This window comes from Musca domestica, unplaced genomic scaffold, assembly GCF_030504385.1.
Source record: "Musca domestica strain aabys unplaced genomic scaffold, Musca_domestica.polishedcontigs.V.1.1 15, whole genome shotgun sequence".
NCBI classification, from domain to species: Eukaryota; Metazoa; Arthropoda; class Insecta; order Diptera; family Muscidae; genus Musca; species Musca domestica.
Window position 1 is genome coordinate 15,000,921 of NW_026712207.1, and position 25,455 is coordinate 15,026,375.

Below are 25,455 nucleotides of genomic sequence, written 5' to 3' on the forward strand. Positions count from 1 at the left end.
GCTTAATATGTCAACTTCGTTTGTTTATGTATGTGTATTCTTTTCAATAATAAAAAAATTTTCAGAAAATATTCAAATTCGGGTGTTTTCAAAATGCTTATTGCAACGTATGCATCGATAAAATCTACAGTTTTTGTCACGAAACAAGCCATAAGAAATATACAGAACATGGTTTTGAAAAGAAATTTTGACCTTTCATTCATTTTTCCCGGTTTTAAATTATTTATTTAAAATCAATGCAACAAGTTGTTTGTTTTTTTATTGTTTTGATAGTAATTCTGACATAACAAGCCAAACAGGTAGACCTCTATACTTGAAATTTTTTCAAAGTTAGCCTACCTTGTCTTCATTGTACCATGGACACAAGTACATAAAAAGCTTGAAACCATGGCTAGGCATATTAATGTCAAAGTAGAATGGAAAACGACGGCAGGATTTTAGTGCGACTCTGTAATCCCTTTGTGAAATGTCACAAAATATACCTAGCCATGACTTTCAGCTTCTTATGTACTTTTACCTTTACTGCTTTTTAACTAGTTACTGTTTATAAACTGCAGGACAACGAATGTTTTCTCATCGGAGAAAACCAAATTCAACAGTTCACTACTTTCGGCCAAGCGAAGCAACTCTTTAGCTCTTTTGAGTCTATCTTCTTTGTGTTGCGGTGTAAGTTCTTGCACTTTTTGGAATTTTAATGACATTACCTCGAGCTCATTTTCAATATTTGCGAATGGAATATTGTGATATGTTCAGCTTACGAGCCATTTTTCGGCCACTGCGACGCGGGTTTCAATCAAGTTGCTTCTTTACTTTTGGAACCATTTCTGCTGATGTTGCTGTTTTCTTCCGTCCACTTCTTTGACGTCAGGCTACGCTACCATGGTAATGAGCAATGGTACGAGACACAAAAGATTTATTCACATTTAAATGCTGGAGTGCTCTAGCGATAGCCACTTGTAGTTTTCCAGCCGAATATAAAGAAATCACACTATCACGCTTGAATTCCATCACGAATAAGGTTTTTTCTGGAAATTTCTCACCAAAATGCTTTTGTACGCTTGTAAACAATATAATGAGCTGTAACTGGAATAATTTTAACAGCTGTTGGTCTTTATTAAAATAAGAAAGAAAATTATTTGTAGTTGGAAAATGCGTCAAGGGCCTTATTAATTCATATATTAGAATCTGCTAATTTTTTTTTTTATTTTATCATAAAGGAATAATAGGTTTTCGTGTAAAATCTTTTACATTCTTGCAGTTCTGGAATAGACCAATAAGCAGAAAATACCTTTTTATGGATGTTTTGTGAAAATGAGTTCCATTAATCATTTTCTCCTGGAATTCCATGATTCCAGAAAATATTTTTAACAACTAAAAAATCTAACTCCATATAGCCCTGACCCTGAACATCTGTGGCAATCTTAAATTTAACTTCACCACATGTAAAATATGCTTCCAACTCACTGTGATTTATCTGCAAAATCCTGACACATCAGTAATTACAAATTTCATATTTGTGGATTCAAACAATAACAACAACAGCAACAAAAAACTAATTGCAAACTCTGTTTACATTCGATATTGTTTCAGATAAGAACCAAAAAAATGAAATCAACATAGCAACACTCTGCTGCTAAGTCACACAAAAATACCAAAATCAATTTCAAAGCCAATTATTTTGAAAACAAACAAAAAACCAAAAGAAAATATTTTAAGAAAAATTATAACAAAAAACAAAACGGATAAAACAAAATACATACCCCATGTCAACGAGAACAACGAAAGCAATACCTTAATCTGTGAAACATTTTTGAAAAAAATAAAAGAAGCAACAATTCTTGTAAAAAGGAGCGACTACTTCAAGACTTTTACGTTTTCTGTTTCTCCTTCTTTTTATAAATTGAATCTTTTGTTGAAAGCAAAGCTTTGAAAACCTTCAATGGAAGAATTATCTCTCAGTGTTTGAAACGAGTCCCCTCGACGAGCAGCCAATTTTAATGGAATCGAAAAGAACACCAGCCAAGTATGACAGAATTTGTTGAGTGGACAACAGCACGTTGGACAAAGAACGGCATCTAAAGATAAACACCAAAAAAGGTTATTCCATTCATGACCCTTTCAAAAGAAGTTGGAAATAATTCTGTTCTCCGGAATAAAGAGAAACGGTGCCACCAAACCGAAGTGAAACAACACCGTCCCGTCTAAGGAAAGGATAAAGGAATTGAACACAAAAAGGGTCAATACCACAAAAATGTCTGTGGAGTGTATGCCGGCTACGAGTAAAATAGTGTTAGCCAAGAATTCTGCGGCATCAGCATACACGCCAACGACCAATGCCACCTTTACCGTCTCCACAGCAGCAACAGCAACAACAACAGTGCCATATCCAACGGCCATCATTGCGAACCCTCAACTGCAACACCTCCAGCAACGTTCGCCTCAATCACACCAGTCAAACTTCGTTGTTAGCCAAAGTGGTCGACGAGGAACACAAAATGCAAAACGTCAACATCAACAGCAGCAACAGCAACAGCCATTGGCCGTTCAACATCAACAAGATTTACAGCTCGAGCAGCAGCCAAGAAGCCAGCAATTACAACAAACCGCCACCATTTACATTGTTAAAAAATCCACGGATTTGTACAACCCTCGGCGTCTAGGTGCTACTGCTGCTGCTGGTGCAGGCGAGAATACCACGGCGAATAGCAATAGCAACGGTGGCCGCACAACAAATGGCGGCATTGTGGTTAACGACAGCATTAATAAAAATTCCTCACATCAATCTTTGGCTAACAATTTGCCACCACCGCCTTTGGTGGCTTTCTCGCCGCGGGCCACGAACAACGAATGTGTTACGTTAATCAGTGACGAAGATGATGTGAAGTTGTGCGAACGCCTCGAGTGGTCGGCGGCCCAGTCACTGGTGGAGATGACAACAAAAGACAAGCATCGTCGCAACAGCAACAGCAGCTGCGCCAGCAGCATTTCTAGTGGGAACAGTAATCACAGTTCAAATAGTGTGGCGGCTAGCAACGGCAACAAGATCAGCAAAAACAACAACAGCAACATCACCTATAAAAATGGTAAGTTAGCGAATTATATAATTTTCTATATTGTCTTTAATGTTATAGACCGTAAGGTAGGTGCTCACATTAAGCAACACTCAGGTATTGTCTTTAATGTGAAAATGAAAGGATTTAAAAAATGAAACATTAAAAAACGTATCCGTACCGAATACTTAGAAAGTCAAAATTATTAATGTTCCAGGTGCAGAAACCGTAAATATCAATTAGAACTTCTTAAAGATTTTAAGATTTAGATTTTTTTTTTTTTTTTTTTTTGGTGGTTGGGTGAAACTGTTCAATTCGTTAATGAAAACTACGGACCTAATACATTTCAAATTACGCAACTTACAGAAGACAAGACACGAAGATAGTGACATCCCTTTATAATATGTTACTAAATATGCCATGCTGCTTGAGTGTCGTCTTCTAAAAAATAAAAAGAAGTAACAATGAAATGAAAACAAGTAAACAAGCTGTAATTTCGGCCGGGCCGATATTTGATTATCCTCCGCCGTTTTAAAAAACTTTTCAAATTTTGATGAAGTAAAAAAATACGGTTTAAATTATAAAAATACTGAATTAAGGGAGGTACCTCTGGGGGGGGGGGGGGGTTTTCAAAGACGTGGACCTGTCTTTAAAATTTTTGTCATATGTCACTACGATATTCAAATACACAACTTGAAACAATTCCGTTGAATAATTTCGGTAAAATCATTGAAATACCGCATATAGGGAGGTACCATTGTATGGGGCTATACGAAGACGTGAACTTGCAATTTTCTATCACAGACTGTAGTACCCATTACGAACTTCAAATACGAAATTTGAAACAGATCCGGTAAATTATGTCGCTAAAATAATAAAAACACCAAATATAGGAAGGTATCGTTGTATGGGACCTGCATAGACAATTTTTCTGTCATAAATTGTCATACCCATTACGATCTATCATTACGAAATTTGAAACTATTCAGTAATAAGAAAAATGCTGAATATATGGATTTACCGCTGTGTGGGAATCATAGAATGTAGTATCCACTAGTAACTTCAACTTCCAAATTTGAATCATTTCTGATGAAAAGTGTGACACAAAAAATCAAAATACCGAATATTTGGGGGTACAGTTATATGGGGTTACACCAAAACATGGACCTATATAGCCCATTTCCAATACCGAAAGTCCTGCAAACCCAACACACATCTGAGTAAAATAAATGACATTTATGTATCTTAATTTTGAATCTAACCGCACTGTGCTACGTTGCGTATGAGAAACTACGCATACGCCACAATGGTACATTCAGTATAGAAGGCGGAAATGAGATTACCTTCATAAATTTAAAAAAAATCGAATTTCCTAATTCGCTGTAAATTCTCTTATAATTTCACTGTTTTCACACTCAAAACCCCACAGGAGTTCTGGGCCTTCGGTCAAATGTTTTTGAGGCCCTCATATATATTCGACCATATACACAGAGGAACCCCCATAGTTTGGGATATATTTCTCAATATTTAGGATAATGCTTTTAATTTTGATAGAGATCTTAACATTACATCCAGAATCATTGGAACAGAGAATAAGCTTAATTCGCATTTTATGCGAGTTTGGGCTATTCCAAATTCTGACCCGTTGTAGTGGGTAGTGATCCTATACATATTCAATCTTCAAACCAAATTTTCTTTTAGTAAAAATATTGGGATGTGTGAAATTTTAAGAGTATTGGACGCTCAGTTCGCTTTTTATGATCGTTTTGGTTAATCTAAATTTTGATCCTTTGTGGAACGGGTACTAGAAGGAATAGACCGATATCTACCATCTTCACAACAGATTTTGTGTTGATAGAAATATTGGGGGTGGCGAATTTCAAAGGAATCTAATGCTAATTTAGAGTTTTGCGTGCTTTATGGTTATTCAAAATTTTGACCCGTTGCGGGGGAGGTACCAGAAAGAGTATAGAGTATTATCTTAGAGTATTATTTTGTTAACAAAAATATCTTGATGAGAGAAATTTGAAGGCAATCGGACTGTTATTTCAAATTATAGATGAGTTATAATCATTCGAAATTTTGATACTTTGTGGGAAGGTTCTGGATGCAGTGGTGCGATATTGTCCATTTTCCCAGCCGAGGTTTTGGATATCATTTTCAAAAAAGCCATTGCATCTAGATTTATGGTTTATACTAAGATTTTAAGTAATATTTTGTGTAAACTTTTTCTTCTTTTCACACCTTTTCCTAAAGCGAAATTTTATGTGCCTTTCAGGTGTCAACTCGAAAAAAGTCCGAGAAAAAATTAATCAAAAAAAAATCTTTTTTTTTTTTTTTTTTTTGGAACATTGATGCAATTATTTTGTTGATGTGCCGCAGAAATAGAGGTAAATTTTCTTAGGCGAATTATAGTAAAATTTGATGAAGAATATTTTTGTCTTTGACGTCATTTTTCTAAAATGATGCTTTACTGGAGACTTTTGCACAAATTCGCAAAAACGGTATTTTTAGGTAAAATCTAGACTTTTGACTCCTTCTGGGACCTATAGTAGAATTTTATGCCAAATAATTTTGTAGAACATTTTGAATATTTTTAAAATTTTTTAAATAATGAATTAAATTGGATTGTAAAAGATTTAATTTAAGTTATTAACCATATTTTGGAAAAGGCTCGCTTGAGGTTTTCGATGTTCGACCAAAATATTCGTTATATTTCTATCTGCAATATTGTTGAAAATAATATATATCTAAAATATACATGTGGGTTCCAAGGAATCTTATCCCAATCAATTGTCTATTTTTGTAACTCGTTAGAAAGCCTAATCTCTTTTACGAGTTTCCCTTAAACTAACACATGTTGCATACAACTGTTACCCGCTGCAAATATTTCCTTTAACTGTTTATCGCATTACTTAAGAACCGTTGATTCAATTTACTTTGTTAAAATACCCATGAAAATTATCGCATTCGATGAATTGAACAATTTCATTGTTGGAACTGTCCACATCTACCTCCACTTCCCCTTTCATCCCCCTCAAATTGAATTACACATATGTAAATCCCCATGGGGAGAAACTGGCGAACGAACAAAGAAGACAAAAGATGGTTTATGTGAGACCATGTAGCCACTGTCCACCTATGACACCAATGGCTCGTCCTTTATATTTTGTGAACTTTAAAAAGAGATGTGTCGCTGTATAAAAATTCTTAAGTTATTTTATTTAAATACATAAGTCCCGTCTTTTATTTTCATTTCCTCTTCATGCCATTAACGTGAGCCTTTTCGTAGCAACTGAATGCCCTTAACATTTTAAATTCTTGCGGCATTGAAAACCGAAACTTTGTTGTCCAATAAAAGGCGAACGAAACGGTACTACAAATATGAAAGTACAGGTTCAAAACGGTATACATATATGTATGGAAATACATGTTGCTATCATTGACGAGGTTGGAGAATTAATTTTGTTTTCATATTGTTGTTTCATTCTTTGAAATATTTATATATGAAAGATATATAAAAAAATCTTTACTATATATTTGCACAGTTCTATTGATGGACAAATTGGTCTCACATAAAAGGTCGAATAAAAAGGAAAAACATTAAAAACAAGTAAGCAAAGGCTACAGTCGAGCGGGGCCGACCGTTGAATACCCTACAACACTATAATAAATGATACAGTTTATATAGGCCATATACTCGAAAGAATTCCACAAGATATTGTGACAAATAATAAAAGAAAACCATCAGGTTTCGTTCTCTAATTTTCGAATAATAGCAACTTAAAGTAATTTGCTCATTTCCAATTTATTGGTAGATGTTGCACGTAAATGGTCTTCCTAGATCTGGAACCAATATTTCCCAAAGACCTATAATCTCTCAGAAGTGGCAAAAGATTAAGATTTATTATTGGTTTTTGACTTAAACGCATTTATGTGAGATACAGACATTTGACTATATTCTTCAACGAAATCAGCCTTAACGAAATAGTCAGAAGTGCGTCTTTCCTGTATTTGTGAATTCACCAAAAAGTCACTGGAATGGATATTTTCGTATTTTGTCTACAAAAGTTGGCAAACTATTTCACACATTGAATATTTTTGGATGGCCATCCAAAACTATTTGGCTTTTGCAATGTCCGGTAACCTCCATTCAAATGCGCGTGAGGATCGGGCGATAATTACGACCTGCTGAAAATTTTGCAGTTTTTTTGTCCATTTCAACCCCTAAATATATGGCGATTATCTCCAAAAAGAGTAGGCTTCTATTCTGACCCTCATCTTATCCCCATGCAAAATTTCATAAGGATCGGGCCATAAATGCGATCTGTATATGATATCCTGATATCCTAACTACTTAGTTTTGTTAGCTGTAGAAATATTACCAAATGTTTAATTCAAAATGAAAATATGCCAAAAATGTGACAAAATTGAAAAAAATATGAGAAAATTTTACAAAATCAATATTTTCATCTTTAGAGAGATATTTTTATGCGATTTTTTAGACGTTTTTTCTTTCCTGCCAAAAGGGCATTCTGAATTAATGAGAACTGTCGAAATCAGTTCAGCCGTTCTCGACATATAAGAGATCTTTCAAGCATATCTTCTTTGATAGACATATATATCGCACATATTTTGCTATATATCCGATTTGATGGATGTTAACATCAATGTAAAGATCAGAGGTAACCTTGTCATGGCTTTTGATTTCGCCGGGATTTAAAATATTCGCGGTTTAATGAAAAATTTTGATTTTTTTCAATACAAAAGATATGGTCTATTTTACCCACTAAATATTATCCGATGACCACCCAAATTGGTAGGCTTCTTCCCCGCCCTAAACTCTAGCTACATGCGCAATTCCGCGTCGTTTGGTCTATATTTGCGACCTGTAGAGCAACTGCAAAATCAGGAATTTTTTCAGTTTTTGGTCCATTTCAACCCCTAAATATTATGCGATCATCTCCAAAAGAAATAGGGTTCTATTCTGACCTTAACCCCACCTACATTCTAAATTTCGTGAAGATCGGGCCATAATTGCGACCTGTAGAGTGATTACAAATTAACATGGACAGACGGACAGACGGACAGACGGACGGACGGACATACATAGCTAGATCGACTCAGCTCGGCGAGCTAGGAAGATCCATATATACTTTCCTATATGGGAAACCAATATTTCGAGGTGTTACATAAATTCTGGCCCAATCAAACTTATAATACCCCCAACACATAGTGTTGTAGGGTATAAAAATCCCTAAAATTTGATTAAAATAAATTAAATAGTATCAGTCGGTTTTGCTGACATATATATACCCCCTGCTGATGCCTCTTTATGGGGGAAATTCCGAAGAAGTGGGCCAAGATTTTTCATTTTGTATCGGAGCTAAGTCTTATATAAATTTCACAACGCACACAACAGATTTGGGCTATATGGACTACTTTCTTCAAATTTTACGAGATACGTTATCAAATTTCTAAAATTTCTGCGTGATACACCATAAAGTATTGCATTTCTTCTAATGCTGATATAGATATTGATATGTACAAAATTGAAAAAACTCGAACATTTATTTTCAAATTTATCAAAATTTTCAAATTTTGTGGGGAAGGAACCACAAGGAGTGGACCCATAAATTCCCTATTCACATCAGATCCCTGGTTGAGAAATACATTCAGGTATACGAAGTTTAAAAAGAATCACTGATCTGTTTCTCAATTTAGGAGATATGTAAATACTGACAATTCTGACCCCTTAAGGGGGGAAGTACCAGAAGGAGTAGCTTTCATCTGTTGTCTACACGCCAGATATGTAGTTTAGAAAATATTAGATGCTATATTTCACATTTTATAAGAGATATAATTATTCAAAATATTGACCAAATGTGGGGGGGAGGTACCAGAAGGAATGTTAATCAAAATAATGAGATGTGCAAAACTTGGAGACAATACGACATTTTATAGGAGTTGTAATTGTTTCTTGAAAATTATGATCCTTTGTGGGGGACCAGAAGGGATAAGCATACAATCTCCATAATGAATCTTGTTGGTGGAAAGATTAGGATGTGCCACTTTTTAAAAGAATCCAATGCTCATTTCGCCTTTTATGAGGGTCATGGTTATTCATAATTTTGACCCGTTTTGGGGAAAGTACCAGAAAGGAGTGGTACATTCCATCTGTCCTTGATACCAGGCAATAGAATTGAGATGTAGAGAATTGGAACTGTTATATCTCACTTTTTAAGAAAAATTGTTATTCAAAATTTTGACTCTTCGTGAGTGAGGTACCAGAAGGAGTAGACTGACATTACCCATCTTCACAACAGATCATTAGTTAGTAGAAATAATGGAATATGTGAAATATTAAGAAAACCGGATACATATTTCGGATTTTAAAATTGTTTTGGATATTCAAAACTGTGTCTCCTTGTGAGATACCAGAAGGAATGGTCCGATCTCCACCATCTTTATACCGGAGTCGTACAAGAATGAGTGGACTGATATTGCCCGACTCCGAACTCGATTTAAGTTTGATAATAATATTCTGATGATGTAAGTTTGGACCAAATCGGATACCCCCTTCGAGAGTTATCGTGCGCACCAGCCAGACAGACAGACGGACGGACACCTCTAGATCGAATCCAAATGTCCTAAAACGGATTTAGTTCAAAGAGACCTAAAGCTTAAAATCGCAATTTCTATGAGGCACGTCTTGACCAGATCAAATATATACAGAGTATGATGAAAAAAACTGCAACCAACTTCCGACTGCTGTCATTTCTAAGCCGCTCGTCCGACAGCTGTTAAAATTATTCCAGTGATAGCTCATTATATTGTTTACAAGTGTACCAAAGCATTTTGGGGAGGAATTGCAGATTTTTTTAAATGTGAATAAATTCTTTTGTTTCTCGTACAATCGCTCTTAGCGTAGCCCGACGTCAAGGAAGTGGACGGAAGAAAACAGCAACATCAGCAATGGATCGAAAAGTAAAGAAGCGACTTGATCGAAACTCGCGTCGCAGTGGCCGAAAAATGGCTCGTGAGCTGAACATATCGCAATAATCCATTTGCAAAATATTGAAACATGAGCTCAGGGTAAAGCCGTTGATATTCCAAAAAGTGCAAGAACTTACACCGCAACTACATCCCAAAGAAAATTGGTGAACTGCCGAATTTGGTTTTCTCCGATGAAAAAATATTCGTTGTCCAGCAGTTTGTAAACAAACAAAATGATGGTGTTTACTTGCCAAAGAGGTCTGCTGAAAATGTGCACCTTCGGTTGGTCAAGGTGATGGTGTGGGCCGCCATAACAACCGATGGTCGCTCTCCGCTCGTATTAATCGACTGTGGCATCAGAATAAATGTCGAATATTATCGCGAAAATATTCTGGAGGGTGTATTAAAGCCTTGGACAGGTAAACATTTTGGCCGCAGACCTTGAACATTCCAACAGACTCAGCACCATTGCACTGTAACCATAAATGGTCCGGATACCAATCCGTTGGACTATTTTGTCTGGCACTTAATAATACCAAAGTATCGATCACCTCAAGCAAGCGCTTCGTCGGGAATGGGCCAAAATACCGCAGAGCAGCGTGTGACGGCTTCATTGGCCGTTTGAAGGCCATGATTCGTGCCAAAGGTGACCAATTCGAACAAATCTAGACTTATTCTAAAATTTGATGCAGTTTCCGACGATTTTTGCTTTCATTCAATAAAATAAAAAAAGGTAAAAATAATGGCTTTTGACTTTGTTGCAGTTTTTTATCTCACCCTGTATATTCCCATTTTTAATATAAATTCCTGCTGACATAGATTTTTAATGCTGATCAAGAATATATATGTTTTTTGGGTCTAAGGGTCATTTAACACATTGAATTTGTTTCAAGCTCTCCATGGCTCTTTTATCATTTCATAGCAATATTCAACATTTCCACACCATCCTCGTTCCCCTGCTGGCTAAAAATTGAAATGTATATGTCTTTCAACGTAGCTCTTATCCAGCTCATGTTGCTTACCTTTCATAGCCGTTGCCTGCTCCACGCCAAAGTGCGGGGTTGGTGGGTGTTATTGTAACGTAATGCGGCATAATTGAAAATCGATTCACGGTCTTTTATGAGACTTAAGTGACCATCAATATGTACCTGCAGCAATGAAATATATAAATAAACACATTCACCCGTACCACACAACCGCCGAAGCCGATCCAACGTTGATTGTGTGTAAATGTCATTAGTTTACAACAGAAACAACGGAGGAGAAGAAACAGACCAATGAGAGTCAATGTAAAAAAAAAAATAAGAAAACGAGAATGGATGGATGAATGAATGGATGGACTGTTCAGTTGATGGGTTATTGGAAAATGGTTTGTTTGTTATTGTTGGGGCTCTTCGGTACAGGGACGAACTCTGTGTGTGTGTTGTGACCACGTGTATGTGCACAGGTCACGCGAGGGAATTAGTACGACTTATTCTGGCATTCGTTTACACACAGCACCACCAACGAGCAGCAGCAGCAGTTGGTCAATACCTGTTTGTATAGGCATGACCCTTCTATGAAATAGCCTCCCATTTGCCACATGCAACAAGCTTTTGGTTCGTGCTTCCATTTCTTTGTGTTGCTGTGGAGGTTTTCCATTACCACGTTTCGTTCGTTTTTTTTTTTTTCTTCTTTTTCACCAACAAAAAAAAACGGAAAATAAACACAAACCAAATGATAAAGAAGAAGAAAAGTCTAAAAATGAAACTAAAAGCCAAACAGGTGGCCCATAACACGTTTCTTCGTGTTCCAGCTCTTCGCCTTGATGGACGAAACGTATTTGTTTGTCACAACTTTTTATTGAGAATATGCGTGCCGTGTTAGCCAAATGGCCGTATGGCCAACTGTGTAAATACACGGGCCAATGCTTGTGGTTGTAGTTGTTGTTGGTGGTTCTGCTGCTGCTGTTGCTGTTGCCTTTTATATAAACTAACAAAATATTAATGAATGTTTGAGTTTGAGTGGCTCCAACAAACGTTCGTCGCCGTGTTTACTTAAGGAAATTGTTAAAAGGGTTATAATGATGTCCATGATGATGATGATGATGACGACGACGATGGTGATGGGCACGCTTAATGGCCAAAGTTTAGTCGCTAGACTTTTTGTGGTGCTGTTTGGCTTTCTAAGTTAATAAGTACATTTTGGAATGTTCTCCGTTTCGTGGCCGAAGGATATCAAGTCTTTTAACAATTATTATTTAAGTGTATTAATTTCGTGCTAGGGTATAAATACTTAATGTAAACATTTTCATACGCCACCTGGTGCATTCCTGGTAACCGATTAACTGAGAATGCGAAAGAGTAGAACAATCATACACAATGGTGACCCAATGACATTTTTTTTTTTGTGTGGATTGTAGGGTGGGCAGATTAAGTCTTAATTCAGTGTGTGCCCCATCGAATTTATAATTCCAGGCCACAGAAGTAATATGCATTTGTTTCACAAGCAAAACATTATGTGACGACTTAACCAAACAATTTTTAAACCCTCCACCATACATAGTATTGAAGGTATATTAAGTTTGTCATTACGTTTGGAACTCATCGAAATAATCATTTTAGACTCTTGATCACCGTAAAATTCTAAGACAATTTAAATCTTTCCGTACGTCTGTCTGATTGTGTTGCCATCACGCTACAGTCAAAATGAATTAAGATAGAAAGCTAAAATTTTGCACAGATATGTCTATAAAGGTCCACGATATCGTATATCCTCCATATAATGGTACCCCCCGATATTCGATGTTTTGATGATTTTAGCCACATTTTTCAACGGAATTGTCTGAAATTCTACACATAGAGTTCTTTGTGAGTACTTACCCCCAGACATAGATTTGTCTATATAGGTCCACAATATCGTATATCTTCCCATATATAGGCATCTTCCGATATTAGGTATTTTAAAGATTTTAAAAGAATTTTTAAAGGATTTTATTTTTTTTGAAAATTTTCTAATTCGTTCCAAATGGTGGATGATATTTAAAGTTCGGCCCGGCAGAAGTTACTGCTTTTTTACTTGCTATGGTACTAGAAATGTTAGACCTTCATTAAATGTATTTTGACAAGCTTTCTTCCACCCTATAGGATATCAAAAAATCTAACTACAGCCATTCCTTATTGTAAATCTAACCGATATGTGCCAATTTTGTCAACTTGAACAGCTTTCTTTTATATGAAAATTTTAAAGTTAACGATTTTTGTCGGTAACTCAAGAAAATGAGTTACAGATATCTTGTTGGCAGAAATATTGAGATAAACCAATTTTGAAAAGAATAGGAAGTCGTTTTGCATTTCATGAATCTTATTGTTATTCAACATTTTGACCCGCTGTGGAGAAGGTACCAAAAACGAGTGGTGTTATCTATCCCATATCCAAACTACGCCTTGAGTTGGCAGAAAAATTGGGATATTTTAAATTCGAAGACAGTCGGACTCTTCTTTCACATTTCATATTCAAAATATTGAACCTATATGGGAGAGGAGTAGTCCGATCTATCTACGGTGAGATAAAAATCAGTAAAAAAAAATTTAGTTCGACCGGGCCGAACTTTTAATACCCACCACCTTAGGGTAAAGGAAACATTAGAACCCATTATGACACACAAATACCAATTTTTAGACATATTCGTGGGAAAATGTGGCAAGAATCATCAAAATGTCGAATATCGGGAGGTACCGAAATATAGGGCTACAGAAAAACGTGAACCTATACATACAATGTTTCGCCACCGTAGCCAGAACCCATTATGACCAACAAATACCAATTTTTAGACAAATCCATGAAAAAATGTGACCAAAACTTTTAAAATACGGAATATTGGGAGGTACCGTTATATGGGGGCTATACCAAAACGTGAACCTATAAATGCAATGTTTCGCCACCGGAGCTAGAACCTATTATGACTAACAAATACAAATTTTTAGACAAATCCTTGGAAAAATGTGGCAAAAATCATCTAAATACCAAATATCGGGAGGTACCGTTATATGGTGACTATACCAAAACGTGGACTGATATATCTCAGTTTCAATACCAACCATCATAGACGCTCTGTCAAATAATGTAGGCTGTATCGTGATTTGAACAGACAGACGGACAGACAGGCAGATGGACGGACATCGTTATATCGACTTAGAATTTTATGCTTATTATGAATATATATACTTTATGGGGTCTACAACGATTATTTAGGGATGTTATAAACGGAATGACAAAGTTAATATACCCTCCTTTCCAAGGTGGAGGGTATAAAAGCAGCAACAAAGTCAAAAGCCATAATTTTTACAGTTTTTTTAAATTTTATTGAATAAAAGCCAAAAATGTCGGAAATAGCATTAAATTTTAGAATAAGTTTAGATTTGTTCGAATTGGTCACCTTTGGCACGAATTACGGTCTTTAAACAGCCAATGAAACCGTCACACGCGAATGTTGCTCTGCGGTGTTTTGACCCATTACGGGCGAAGCGCTTGCTTGAGGTGATCGACACTTTGGTATTTCTAAGTGCCAAAAACTCTTTCCAAAACACAATAATCAACGGATTGGTATCCGGAGATTTTGGTGGCCATTGTGTGCTGGAAATAAAGTGAGGAACCTCATTTTGTAACCATTCTTGGGTGGCACGTGCTAAGTGCGAAGGTGCTGAGTCCTGTTGGCATGTCCAAGGTCTGCAGCCAAAATGTTTGCGTGCCCAAGGGTTTAATAGAACCTCCAGAATATTTTCACAATAATAGTCTGCATTTATTCTGATGCCACGGTCGATTAATATAAGTGGAGAGCCACCATCGGATGTTATGACTGCCCACACTATCACCATGGCCCATGTGCATGTGCACATTTTCAGCTGACCTCTTTGGCAAGGAAACACGATGTTTGTTTACAAACTGCTGAACAACGAATGTTTTCTCATTGGAGAAAACCAAATTCGGCAGTTCACCACTAGCGGCCAAGCGAAGACACTCTTTAGCTCTTTTGTGTATATTTTCTTTCTGTTGTGGTACAATTTCTTACACTTTTTGCAATTTTAATGTCTTTATCCCGAGCTCATTGTGATATGTTCAGCTCACGAGCCATTTTTCGGAAACTGTGACGCGGGTTTCGATCAAGTCGCTTCTTAACATTTCGAACCATTTCTGCAGATGTTGTTGTTTTCTTCCGTCCACTTCCTTGACTTGGAGCTACTCTACCAGTATTACGGTAACGAGCGATGGTACGAGACACAAAAGATTTATTCACATTTAAATGCTGAAGTGCTCTAACTATAGCCACTTGTGGTTTTCCGGCCAAATAAAAAGAAATCACAATATCACGCTTGAATTCCATCACGAATAACTTTTTTTCTGAAAAATTCTCTCCAAAATGCTTTTGTGTGCCTGTAAACAATATAATGAGCTGTCACTGGAATAATTTAAACACCTTTCGGACGAGTGGCTTAGGAATGACAGCAGTCTGAAGTTGGTTGCAGTTTTTTATCTCACCCTGTATGTAGTGGTGTGCCAATCTAGTTCGTATCTAGTTCCGTGTGTTCTATCCGTTCCTTATCTAGTTCCGTGGACTCCGATCGTTTGTATGAAAACTGTGCGTATGAGTGATATGAAATATATGAAATCACTTCTACGTTTAGGAACTGGTGTTCTAGATGGTCAAAACCCTAATTATATGAGAGGAAACTGTAAAATTAACAAGTTTTTAGGGCTGTGTTACACTATTTTTTTTATATCCTTTTAATTCAGGTTATATAACCCCAGTTAAGTTGGAGTACATGATTTACACATTTCAGTGGAAAGTATTGGATAACAGCATTCAGATTAATTTTAAAAATAAATCAAATTCTAAAAACATTTGCTCGTTAATATTTTGAATAAAATACAATCATATTCTTGGAAATATATCAAAGACCCATTTCAGCCCATGAATCGTTTTCCTTTCTTTTAAAATTTATAAATAATTTTGGGCCATGTATTATTCATGAAAACAAGGATACCTACATGTGAATGAACGTCCTCACAATTGGGGTGTGGGAGGGGCGGAAGGGAATGATATTGAATGAGTATGCACAACCTGAATGTAGTGTGTGCATATAAATTTGTATATTATTTATAAATCATAAGTGTACGTACGGACGAATGTCTGTCGTTTGAGTTTTTGGTACCTCTGTCGTCGTCATTGTTGTCTTGTTACTGTCATCGTTTGTTGCCATTGCTATATGACTTACGTATAAATAACAACACGTGCTTTTAATTACATTTAAAAGTTACAACAACAATAATTTGTTTTTTTTTTTTTAAACAACAGAAACAGTCGTGCCGAACAACGAAATAGGGAAAAACTGTTGCTATTCGTTAATTTTCGTTGTTTTATAAAACAAATACAAATTCTCAACGATTATCTTGAACATGTACACACACAAGCGCACACATACATGCATACACACACATATTCATAAAATAATTCTTCTTTAAAACTGAAAACATTCCACATGCGGAAGAAAACTGTTGCCTACTTTTAGGTGTTTAACATTCGTTGAATATATTTCATAAATTTAGCCACACCATGCGTTTCCGCCCTTTTCCCATCTTCCTTTTTTTTGGTTTTTCTTAAAACAAATAACGATATTTATAAAAAAGAACAACAATAACACCACACAGAGGGCTAATGTTGTTTGTGCTTGAGGTGGTAACGTTGTCACATTTAAACTTTTAAATATTTTTTTCGCTCGACTTCAGGGGATGGGAGAAATGAAGCAATCAGTAGATACTAGATAAATTTGCCACTCAGAGCAAGATTCGTTAGGTGATGACGATGGTGGGGGGTGGTGATGGTGGTAGACTATATTTTATATTAGACCAAAAACAACAACGCCAATCCAAAACGCAAACGGAGACGCACCCGCATGGAAATTGCTTTATTAACCAAATTTAATGGCACTTTTCTAATAAGCTGTTTTATATTACTTTAGAATGCCAAAGCATATCAACCATGCTGCCATGTGGCTGCCATTCCCATCAGATTCGAGAGCATTTAAAGTTGGAGTGTGGGTTTGTGCGTGAGTGAGTGTACGTATGTGTGTGAGTAGTAGTGGTAATAGCAGAAATGATTATGATGACGATGATGATGGTTCCTCCTCAAGCAAAATGCCTTCAGTGGCAATAATAGCCAACACCCAAATCAGCAGTTTCATCAATAAATATCTCGCCAGTATTTACATGCAACAAATAATCAACTATTAATTAGGTTTATCTCCAGCAGGCTTTAGTATATCGGAATAAGAAAGAAAGGAACATTTTCTTTGGACAAGTTTGAGATGGTCTATCTCGGCTCTCATTTTAGTATATCCTTTCTATATGTATTAGTAAGTGCCCGGAAAGTTATGTTATATGTTTAGATTTTAATGAAGGCATGAAGAGGAGAAATTTTAATATAATGTAGGGTATATTAAGTTTGTGATTCCGTTTGTAACACCTCGAAATATATATATTTTAGACCCTACAAAATGTGCCTATGCTGATCCGCATCTTTGTATAGACCCCAATATGACGGTAACTCCCTATATAGTTTTTTTTTTTTGTTTTTTGAAAAATTTTCAATTTTTTTTCCAGATGGTGGAGGGTATTCTATGTTCAGCCTGGCTGAACTTACTGCTTTTATGCATTTTTTTTTTGTTTAGAACAGTTTTATTAAACTTGAGATTGTCACTTGGTTGTACAATTTTTGAAAAGGAAACTATTTTAATGAATCCTGTGGAGAACAATCTCTTTAATAAGGAAACCGGTCATTATTCGTCATTATTATATAGTTTCTTACGCCCTATATCTGGCTAAAAAAATTCCATTTCCTTCATTTATAAAAAATATTGTTGTTTCTATTTAAATAACAATACTTAACAACATTTACATTGTTAAATAACATAAATGGAGAAGGAAAACTCCTCCTATCATCCCTATTTTTTTTTTTAAATTTTTGGATTAGGATTTCTTGGAGTTCTTGCATTTTAGTTTCCTGGTGTCTTCTCCAATATTACACATAACAATGAGAGGTAGACAAAGGAGTCTTTTTTGTACATTTTTCAAAATATGATTAAAAACTCCCTTTAAAGAGCAAGTTAACTTATTCTTCAAACTTTTTTGCCATGAATTAATTATTATATTAACATGGTATGAAACTACTAATCATATTTTTGAAAGAAAATGCAGGAAAATGAATTTTTCATATTTTGCGGGTTTCAATCCGCTTTAAAAATCAGGAAAATGAGGAAAAAGATAAAATAAACCACTTGTTGCATTTAGTATGAATAATTCTGACAGGAAGCGACCTCCTTACAGTACCATGTGAGTTTATATAAAATTTTCCTACAAAGCATAATTTCAGAACGATGACGTCAAAGACGAAAATATTCTCCAACAAATTTCACTTTAGGTTGTTAAAGAAAAGAAATCTCAATTTCCATCAAATATCAATAATATATTTGCATCAATGGTGCCACAACAAAATTTGAAAGAAGTTATTTTCTAATTTTTTATCAATATTTTTACAAATTGATACATATAATTTTATTTTCGGCAGAAAGTGTCAAAAGAAAAAACACTACATCCTATAACATACAGGTCCACGGCTGCGTATAGGTCCCATACAAAGGTATTTCTTTATATTCGATGATTTTAGAGACATTATTCACAGGAATTGTCTCAAATTTCGTATTTGAAGTTCTTAATGGGTACTACAGTCTGTGATAGAAAATTGTCTATGCAGGTGCATTCTGGTCCAAATATGGCATGTTGTAATATTTATATCAGGTTTATTTCAGATGCGAATAAGACAATATTGACCAACTGCTTCGGAACCTCTCCTCTAAAGGGTCAACAGTAAACCCAAGGTCTGCAAAACCGACTGATATTATTTAACTTGTTATACCCTCCACTTTAGAAAGTAGGATATATTAACTTTGTCATTCCGTTTGTAACATCCTTAAATATTCGTCGTAGACACCATAAAGTATATATATTCATAATCAGCATAAAACTCTAAGTGGATTTAACGATGTCCGTCTGTCTGTCCATCCTTCTGTCTGTTGAAATCACGATACAGCCCGCATTATTTGACGTAGAGCGCCAAAATTTAGCAGAGCAATTTGTATTGTGTCTAGGATGGTTGGTATTGAAAATGAGATATCGGTCCACGCCCTGGTATAGTCCCCATATAACGGCACCTCCAAATATTCGGTATTTTGATAATTTTTCCCACATTTTTTTACCGATTTGTCTAAAAATTGGTATTTGTTGGTCATAATGGGTTCCAGCTCCGGTGGCGAAACATTGTATGTATAGGTCCGCGTTTTGGTATAGTCCCCATGTAACGGTACCTCCCAATATTCGGTATTTCGATGATTTTTGACACATTTTTTTCACGAATTTCTCTGAAAATGGGTAGTTGTAGATCATAATGGGTCCCAGTTCGTGTGGCGAGTCTTTCTAATTATACGTCCACGTTTTGGTATAGCCCCCATATAACGGCACGTCCCGATGTTCGGTAATTTGATGATTTTTGCCACATTTTTTACGGATTTGTCTGAAAATTGGTATTTGTAGGTCATATTGAGTTCTAGCTCCTTTGGAGATACATTACAAGTGTAGGTCCACATTTTGGTATAGCCCCCATATAACGGTACCTCCCGATATTCGGCATTTTAATGGTTTTTGCGACTTTTCTTCTAATGTTCCTTTACCCTAAGGTGGAGGGTATTAAAAGTTTGGCCCGGCCGAACTTAATGTTTTTTTACTTGTTTTACTTAATTAAAATCCAGATTAAAGCTAAAAGTCCCAAAAAAATCACAAATAAGTATCCAATTCGATGGAACTTCGGACATCGGAATATTTGTTCCTGACTAAGGTCGGGTATTGGACTGTTCCTTTAGCCTCCCCACAAAGATGCAACATTTTGAAAGAGTTTTTAGGTATCATAGACTGAGGAGATTCAGCTGTCCATGCAACCAACTGATTCTGTCGAATGGTTGATAATGAAATTGAATTGAATTTTGCCCAGTTCCAATTGTAAAGTATTAAATATGCTATTGTAGTTTTTGTATTTTTTTTACATTTCAGTAAATATTTTGCACAAGTTTGATTTTATTGCTTCATATCTAGAGTGAATCTATGCAAAATATTAAGATTCTATTGATTAGAAAATACTAGGCATATTATTTTATTTATTATTTACTAACTTCCTTAAATATTCTATCCGTAGTGAATCAATAGTGAACTAATTTTTTAATTTCAAAAATTTAACTTTATCCGTTTCAATAATTTTGGTACACATTTTTTATCTCTCATCCACACTTCCACACTAACTTTCTTCAATCATATACATAGCTGGGTTTTTTATATAGAGTTCAAATTTTATGAAAGGCGATCAAGCTCTTTAAAGTTCTCTAAATGAAACGACTTCAATTAGTGGGTGCATAGATCGTTATGAATTATTTTCAATTCTGAGTAGTTTTCAAAATCTTCTGAATTTTATCACTATTTCAACAAACATGTTAAATCATAGCTACACTCTGATAACATTTCGAAAAAGCGATTCAATTTACCAACTATCAACTAGTTTCCAGCGATATTTTTAAAACACTATACTATTCTTTCAAATCTATCTAATCTATCTGAAGAGCTTATCATTTGTCCATTAATAGTTATCTGTATTAGGTTAGCTATTCCATTCCGCTACGAAACAAAAAAAAAACAAAGAAAAAACATTTGTGATCCATTTAAATAACTATTGAATGTAACAACTTTACAATCATCTCCGTAAATATTTCGAATATTTTCTTTCCATTCGAGGGCTGAAACAAAACTCAAATCAAAATATTTTGTTGAAATTTTCATCACGTACACCACATTGTTGTATGCATCCTGTTGCTCGTTCCCTATGCCCCAGCCAGCGTTTTTCTGTTTCCATTCCTTTTTTTTTCCTTTTTTGTTTTTAATGCGGCATCCAAATTTCCACAATAGCGTAAATGGGAAATTCAGATACATATATTTATCAAGAGTTGGAGCTGGAGATGAAAATGTATTCCAATTGGGAGGCGTTGAGGAAGAGCAGTGGATTTTGAATCAACCAAGCGGCAATAGCAACAACACAGCAACAACAACAACAGGAGAACAATACACAACAATGCGTACACAATATTAATGATCACACGTTCCTGATTGGTATCGCCCCTGCATGGACAGAATAAATGGATAAACGCGTATGAGGAAAATATTGCTACACACACACACATACACATATATACCCACATCCACATGAGTACCTTTGAGAAAATGTATGGGTGTGTGTGTGTGTGTTTATTGTGGGATATTTTAAACTCGTTTATTCATTTGTCGCATCAACAACAATTGTGGAGTGCTGGGAAGGATTTCATGAAATGCGTTTCCTTTGCAGCAATCATGTTCAATTTAATGTGAAAAACGTTCCAACGCTAAGAGTTTTATGGAGAGAGAGAGCACGCCCATTATAAGAGAAAGCTTTCAGTGTGTGTTGTGGCCAACGCATCTAATATCTTCAAATAACGAAATATAAAGAAAGAAATTATTAAAAAAAACTATTATGGTTGTGGGAAGAGTATGGGTGTCAAGGTTTAGACGGAACGCCTGGAACTACAATTGTGAAATGTTTCATAAGACGTTCAAAATAGCACGAAACTGGTACAAAGTTTAGAGGAGCAAGTAGGTGAAATATGTAAATTCGTATAAAGATCCCTCTTCGTGTCCAGGGTTAAAATAAAACTGGGTTTTTGGAAATTCGAAATAAAAATTTGTGAAAAGTAATATATCTCAGCCAATGTTCGAATATTTAAATATATTTGGATACCAAAATAATGGTCCGATCTCTACCATCTCCATAACAAATCTTGCGTTGATAGAAATATTGGGATGTGCCAAGTCTGAATGGAATCGGATGATAATTTCGCATTTTATGAGTTTCATTGATATTCAAAATGTTGACCATATATGGGGGAGGTTCTGGACAGTTATACCCCATCTTCACATCAGATCTTGTGCTAGTAGAAATAATATATGAAGAGAACCGGATTCTTATTTCGGATTTTATAATCGTTTTGGTTATTCGAAACTTTGACCCTTTAGGGGGGAGGTGCAGAAGAAATTGTCCGATCTCTACCATTTTTATAACAGATCTTGTGTTAATAAAAATTTTGAGATGTGCAAATTCTGCACAGAATCGGGTGTTCATTTCGAGTTATTTGAGCTTCATAGATATGTAAAATTTTGAACCTTTGTGGGGGGAGGTAACAGAATGAGTTGACCAATATATTCCATATTCACACCAGACCTAGGGTTAATCAAATAATTGTAATGTGTGTAATTTGAAGACAATCGGACTCTTACATCACATTTTATAAGAGTTATAATTATTCAAACTTTTGATCCTTTGTGGGGGTGGTAACAGAAGGAGTGGATATTGCCCCTTTCCGAACTCCATCTGAGTTTGATAATAATACTACGACTTATGAAGCTTGAACCAAATCGGATATTCGCCTCTAGAGATATCGTGCGCGCCAGCCAGCCAGCAAATGTCCCGAAACGGATTTGGTCCAAAGAGACCTAGGGTATAAAACCTGTATTCGATGAGACAGGTTTTGGCCGTACCAAATAATATACAGGGTGAGATGAAAAAACTGCAACAAAGTCAAACGCCATAACTTTTACAATTATTTTTTACTTTTAGTAAATGAAAGCAAAAATGTCGGAAATAGCATCACATTTTAAAATAAGTTTAGATTTGTTCGAATTGGTCACCTTTGGAAACCGTCACGTGCTGCCTGATAGTTGCTCTGCGGAATTTTGGCCCATTCCCGGCGAAGCGCTTGGTTGAGGTGATCGACACTTTGGTATTTTTTAATGCCAACCTTGCTTTCCAAAATACTCCAGACATAATAGTCCAAGGGATTAGTATCCGGAGATTTTGGTGGCCATTGTGCGCTGGAAATGTGCGAGGAACCTCATTTTGTAAACATTCTTGGGTGGCGCGTGTTGAGTGCGATTGTGCTGAGTCCTGTCTCCGTGTCCAAGTCTTTAATACATCCTCCAAGGCTTTAATACACCCTCCAGAATATTTTCGCGATAATATTCGGCATTTATTTTGATACCACGGTCGATTAATACGAGCGGAGAGCGACCATCGGCTGTTATTTCGGCCCCACCATCACCATAACCGGCGCCTAAGTTCTGGTGGCCAACCGAAGGTTCACATTTTCAGCTGACCTCTTTGGCAAGTAAACACGATCATTTTGTTTGTTTACAAACTGCAGGACAACGAATGTTTTCTCATAGGAGATGGAGAAAACCAAATTCGGCAGTTCACCACTTTCGCCCCAGCGAAGCAACTCTTTAGCTCTTTTGAGTCTATTTTCTTTCCGCTGCGGTGGAAGTTCTTGCACATCTTGGAATTTCAATGGCTTTACCCTGAGCCCATTTTTCAATATTTGCCGAATGGAATATTGCGACGCGGGTTTCGATCAAGTCGCTTCTTTACTTTTCGAACCATTTCTGCTGATGTTGCTGTTTTCTTCCGTCACTTCTTGACGTCGGGCTACGCTACCAATATCACGGTAACGAGCGATGATACGAGACACAAAAGATTTATTCACATTTAAATGCTGGAGTGCTCTAACCATAGCCACTTGTGGTTTTCCAGCCAAATATAAAGAAATCACACTATCACGATTGAATTCCATCACGAATAACTTTTTTTCTGGAAAATTCTCACCAAAATGCTTTTTTACGCTTGTAAACAATATAATGAGCTGTCAATGGAATAATTTTAACAGTTGTCGGACGAGTGGCTTAGAAATGACAGCAGTCTGAAGTTGTTTGCCGTTTTTTCATCTCACCCTGTAGCCATATGGCTGAGGGAATAGCAATTAAAAGACCTGCAGAGTATATGGTTTTTGGTCGACATTTTCAACATTTTTTGTGTAACTCCACAGTTTGTCTTAAGTATGGAAGGGGATAACTATCCAATAAACAGTTACACGTGCTGTTATAGTCCGCATAAAAAAAGGTGATCACATTTTTCAATAGCCTTTACGCATTTCCATTTCCTTTTTATTGAGACGTCGTCCCCCCTCTCTAAAAGACTTTAGACAACCATCAATCGATTAAACCCATTTCGATTAATAATTGTTTAGTTGACTGGCATATTTTTGTTGTGCCGGAATCAATGTTATTTATTTTCCAGCAGACACGTGTTCCAATACACACATACACTTGTATGTACATAGGTCAGGTTAGGTTAGATGAAGGTTGTTTTTCTGGGAGGTTCGTTTTTTTTTTTCTTTGTTATAAATTGTAGTTCAAACAAAAAACAACATGACTGATTTATAAACCGATTATATTTGGTATGTGGGTTCTTGGGCTGTCAAAAATGTTTTATGGGTGATACCATGTAGGGATTTAAAAATTCCAGGAATTGTTTCTGAAGAATATTTCCCGAAATACATCTTTTGTATATTACCTGGAAAATATTACACTTTAGATTAAAAAAAATTAAATAAAAAAATTGGGAATAATATTCGATAATATTAAATATAAAGCAGTTATTTTTTCTCGTATTGAATATGCATTGGTTGTACCTGTTTCTTTAAACATTGTATTAATATTCAATAAATATTTTTTGCCAAAAATTCAATAAGTTTTCAAGGTTATATCGAATAATCACCAAATCGCTGATACACCAACAAAAATAAAAACAAAATGTTTGCCATTTTGGTTTATGTTTCTATTACATGTTCAATTTTCTGTTTCTGTTGCTGCCGCCATCACGAAAAGCAAAAAAAAAGAAAAAACCCCTAAACATCTTACCCAAATTCAGCCATTTGGTTTTAACCACTAAGCTGTTGCTATTGGCTGTTCAATTCCTGGGCGCTGTTGCTCTGCTTTTACTTTTGTTTGACGCCAATTGCAACAGCCAAGACGAAAAAATAACAAAACATAGCAACAGTAAATTTTTGAGAAACATTGTTCGGCACGCTATATGCTCATCAATTATATTTCATTTTTTGTGTTCTTTTTTTTGGTATTTTCCGTTTATAGACCTTGCTGTTTCCTTCGATGATTGGTGGGAGAAATACATTGAGCGGAAAAGAAAACAAATGGAACAGAGCTGTCCAAATTGAATTTGGATTTAATAAATATTGAATATTACAGTGAAACTGCTGTTTGAAATAATTTGGATATGCTAAGGTCCTTACCTCATATTCTTTTTCATTACATTTTCTAAAATTCTTTCTAATGAAATTTCCAATTAAAGTCAGGACCACCATATACATCCTCATTCTTATGGTTGCAGAGGGTACAT

General features: G+C 35.7%; 1 protein-coding gene across 1 annotated transcript in view; it reads left to right on the forward strand.

The window, feature by feature from the left end:
- Positions 1-1,599: 1,599 nt before the first annotated feature.
- LOC101895249 (zinc finger protein 37) overlaps positions 1,600-25,455 on the forward strand; it is a 38,236-nt gene continuing 14,380 nt past the window's right edge. Inside the window, exon 1 of the mRNA XM_020036097.2 lies at positions 1,600-3,083. Coding sequence (XP_019891656.2) covers positions 2,252-3,083 — 832 coding nt within the window. The 5' untranslated portion in view covers positions 1,600-2,251. The remainder of the gene's footprint in view (positions 3,084-25,455) is intronic.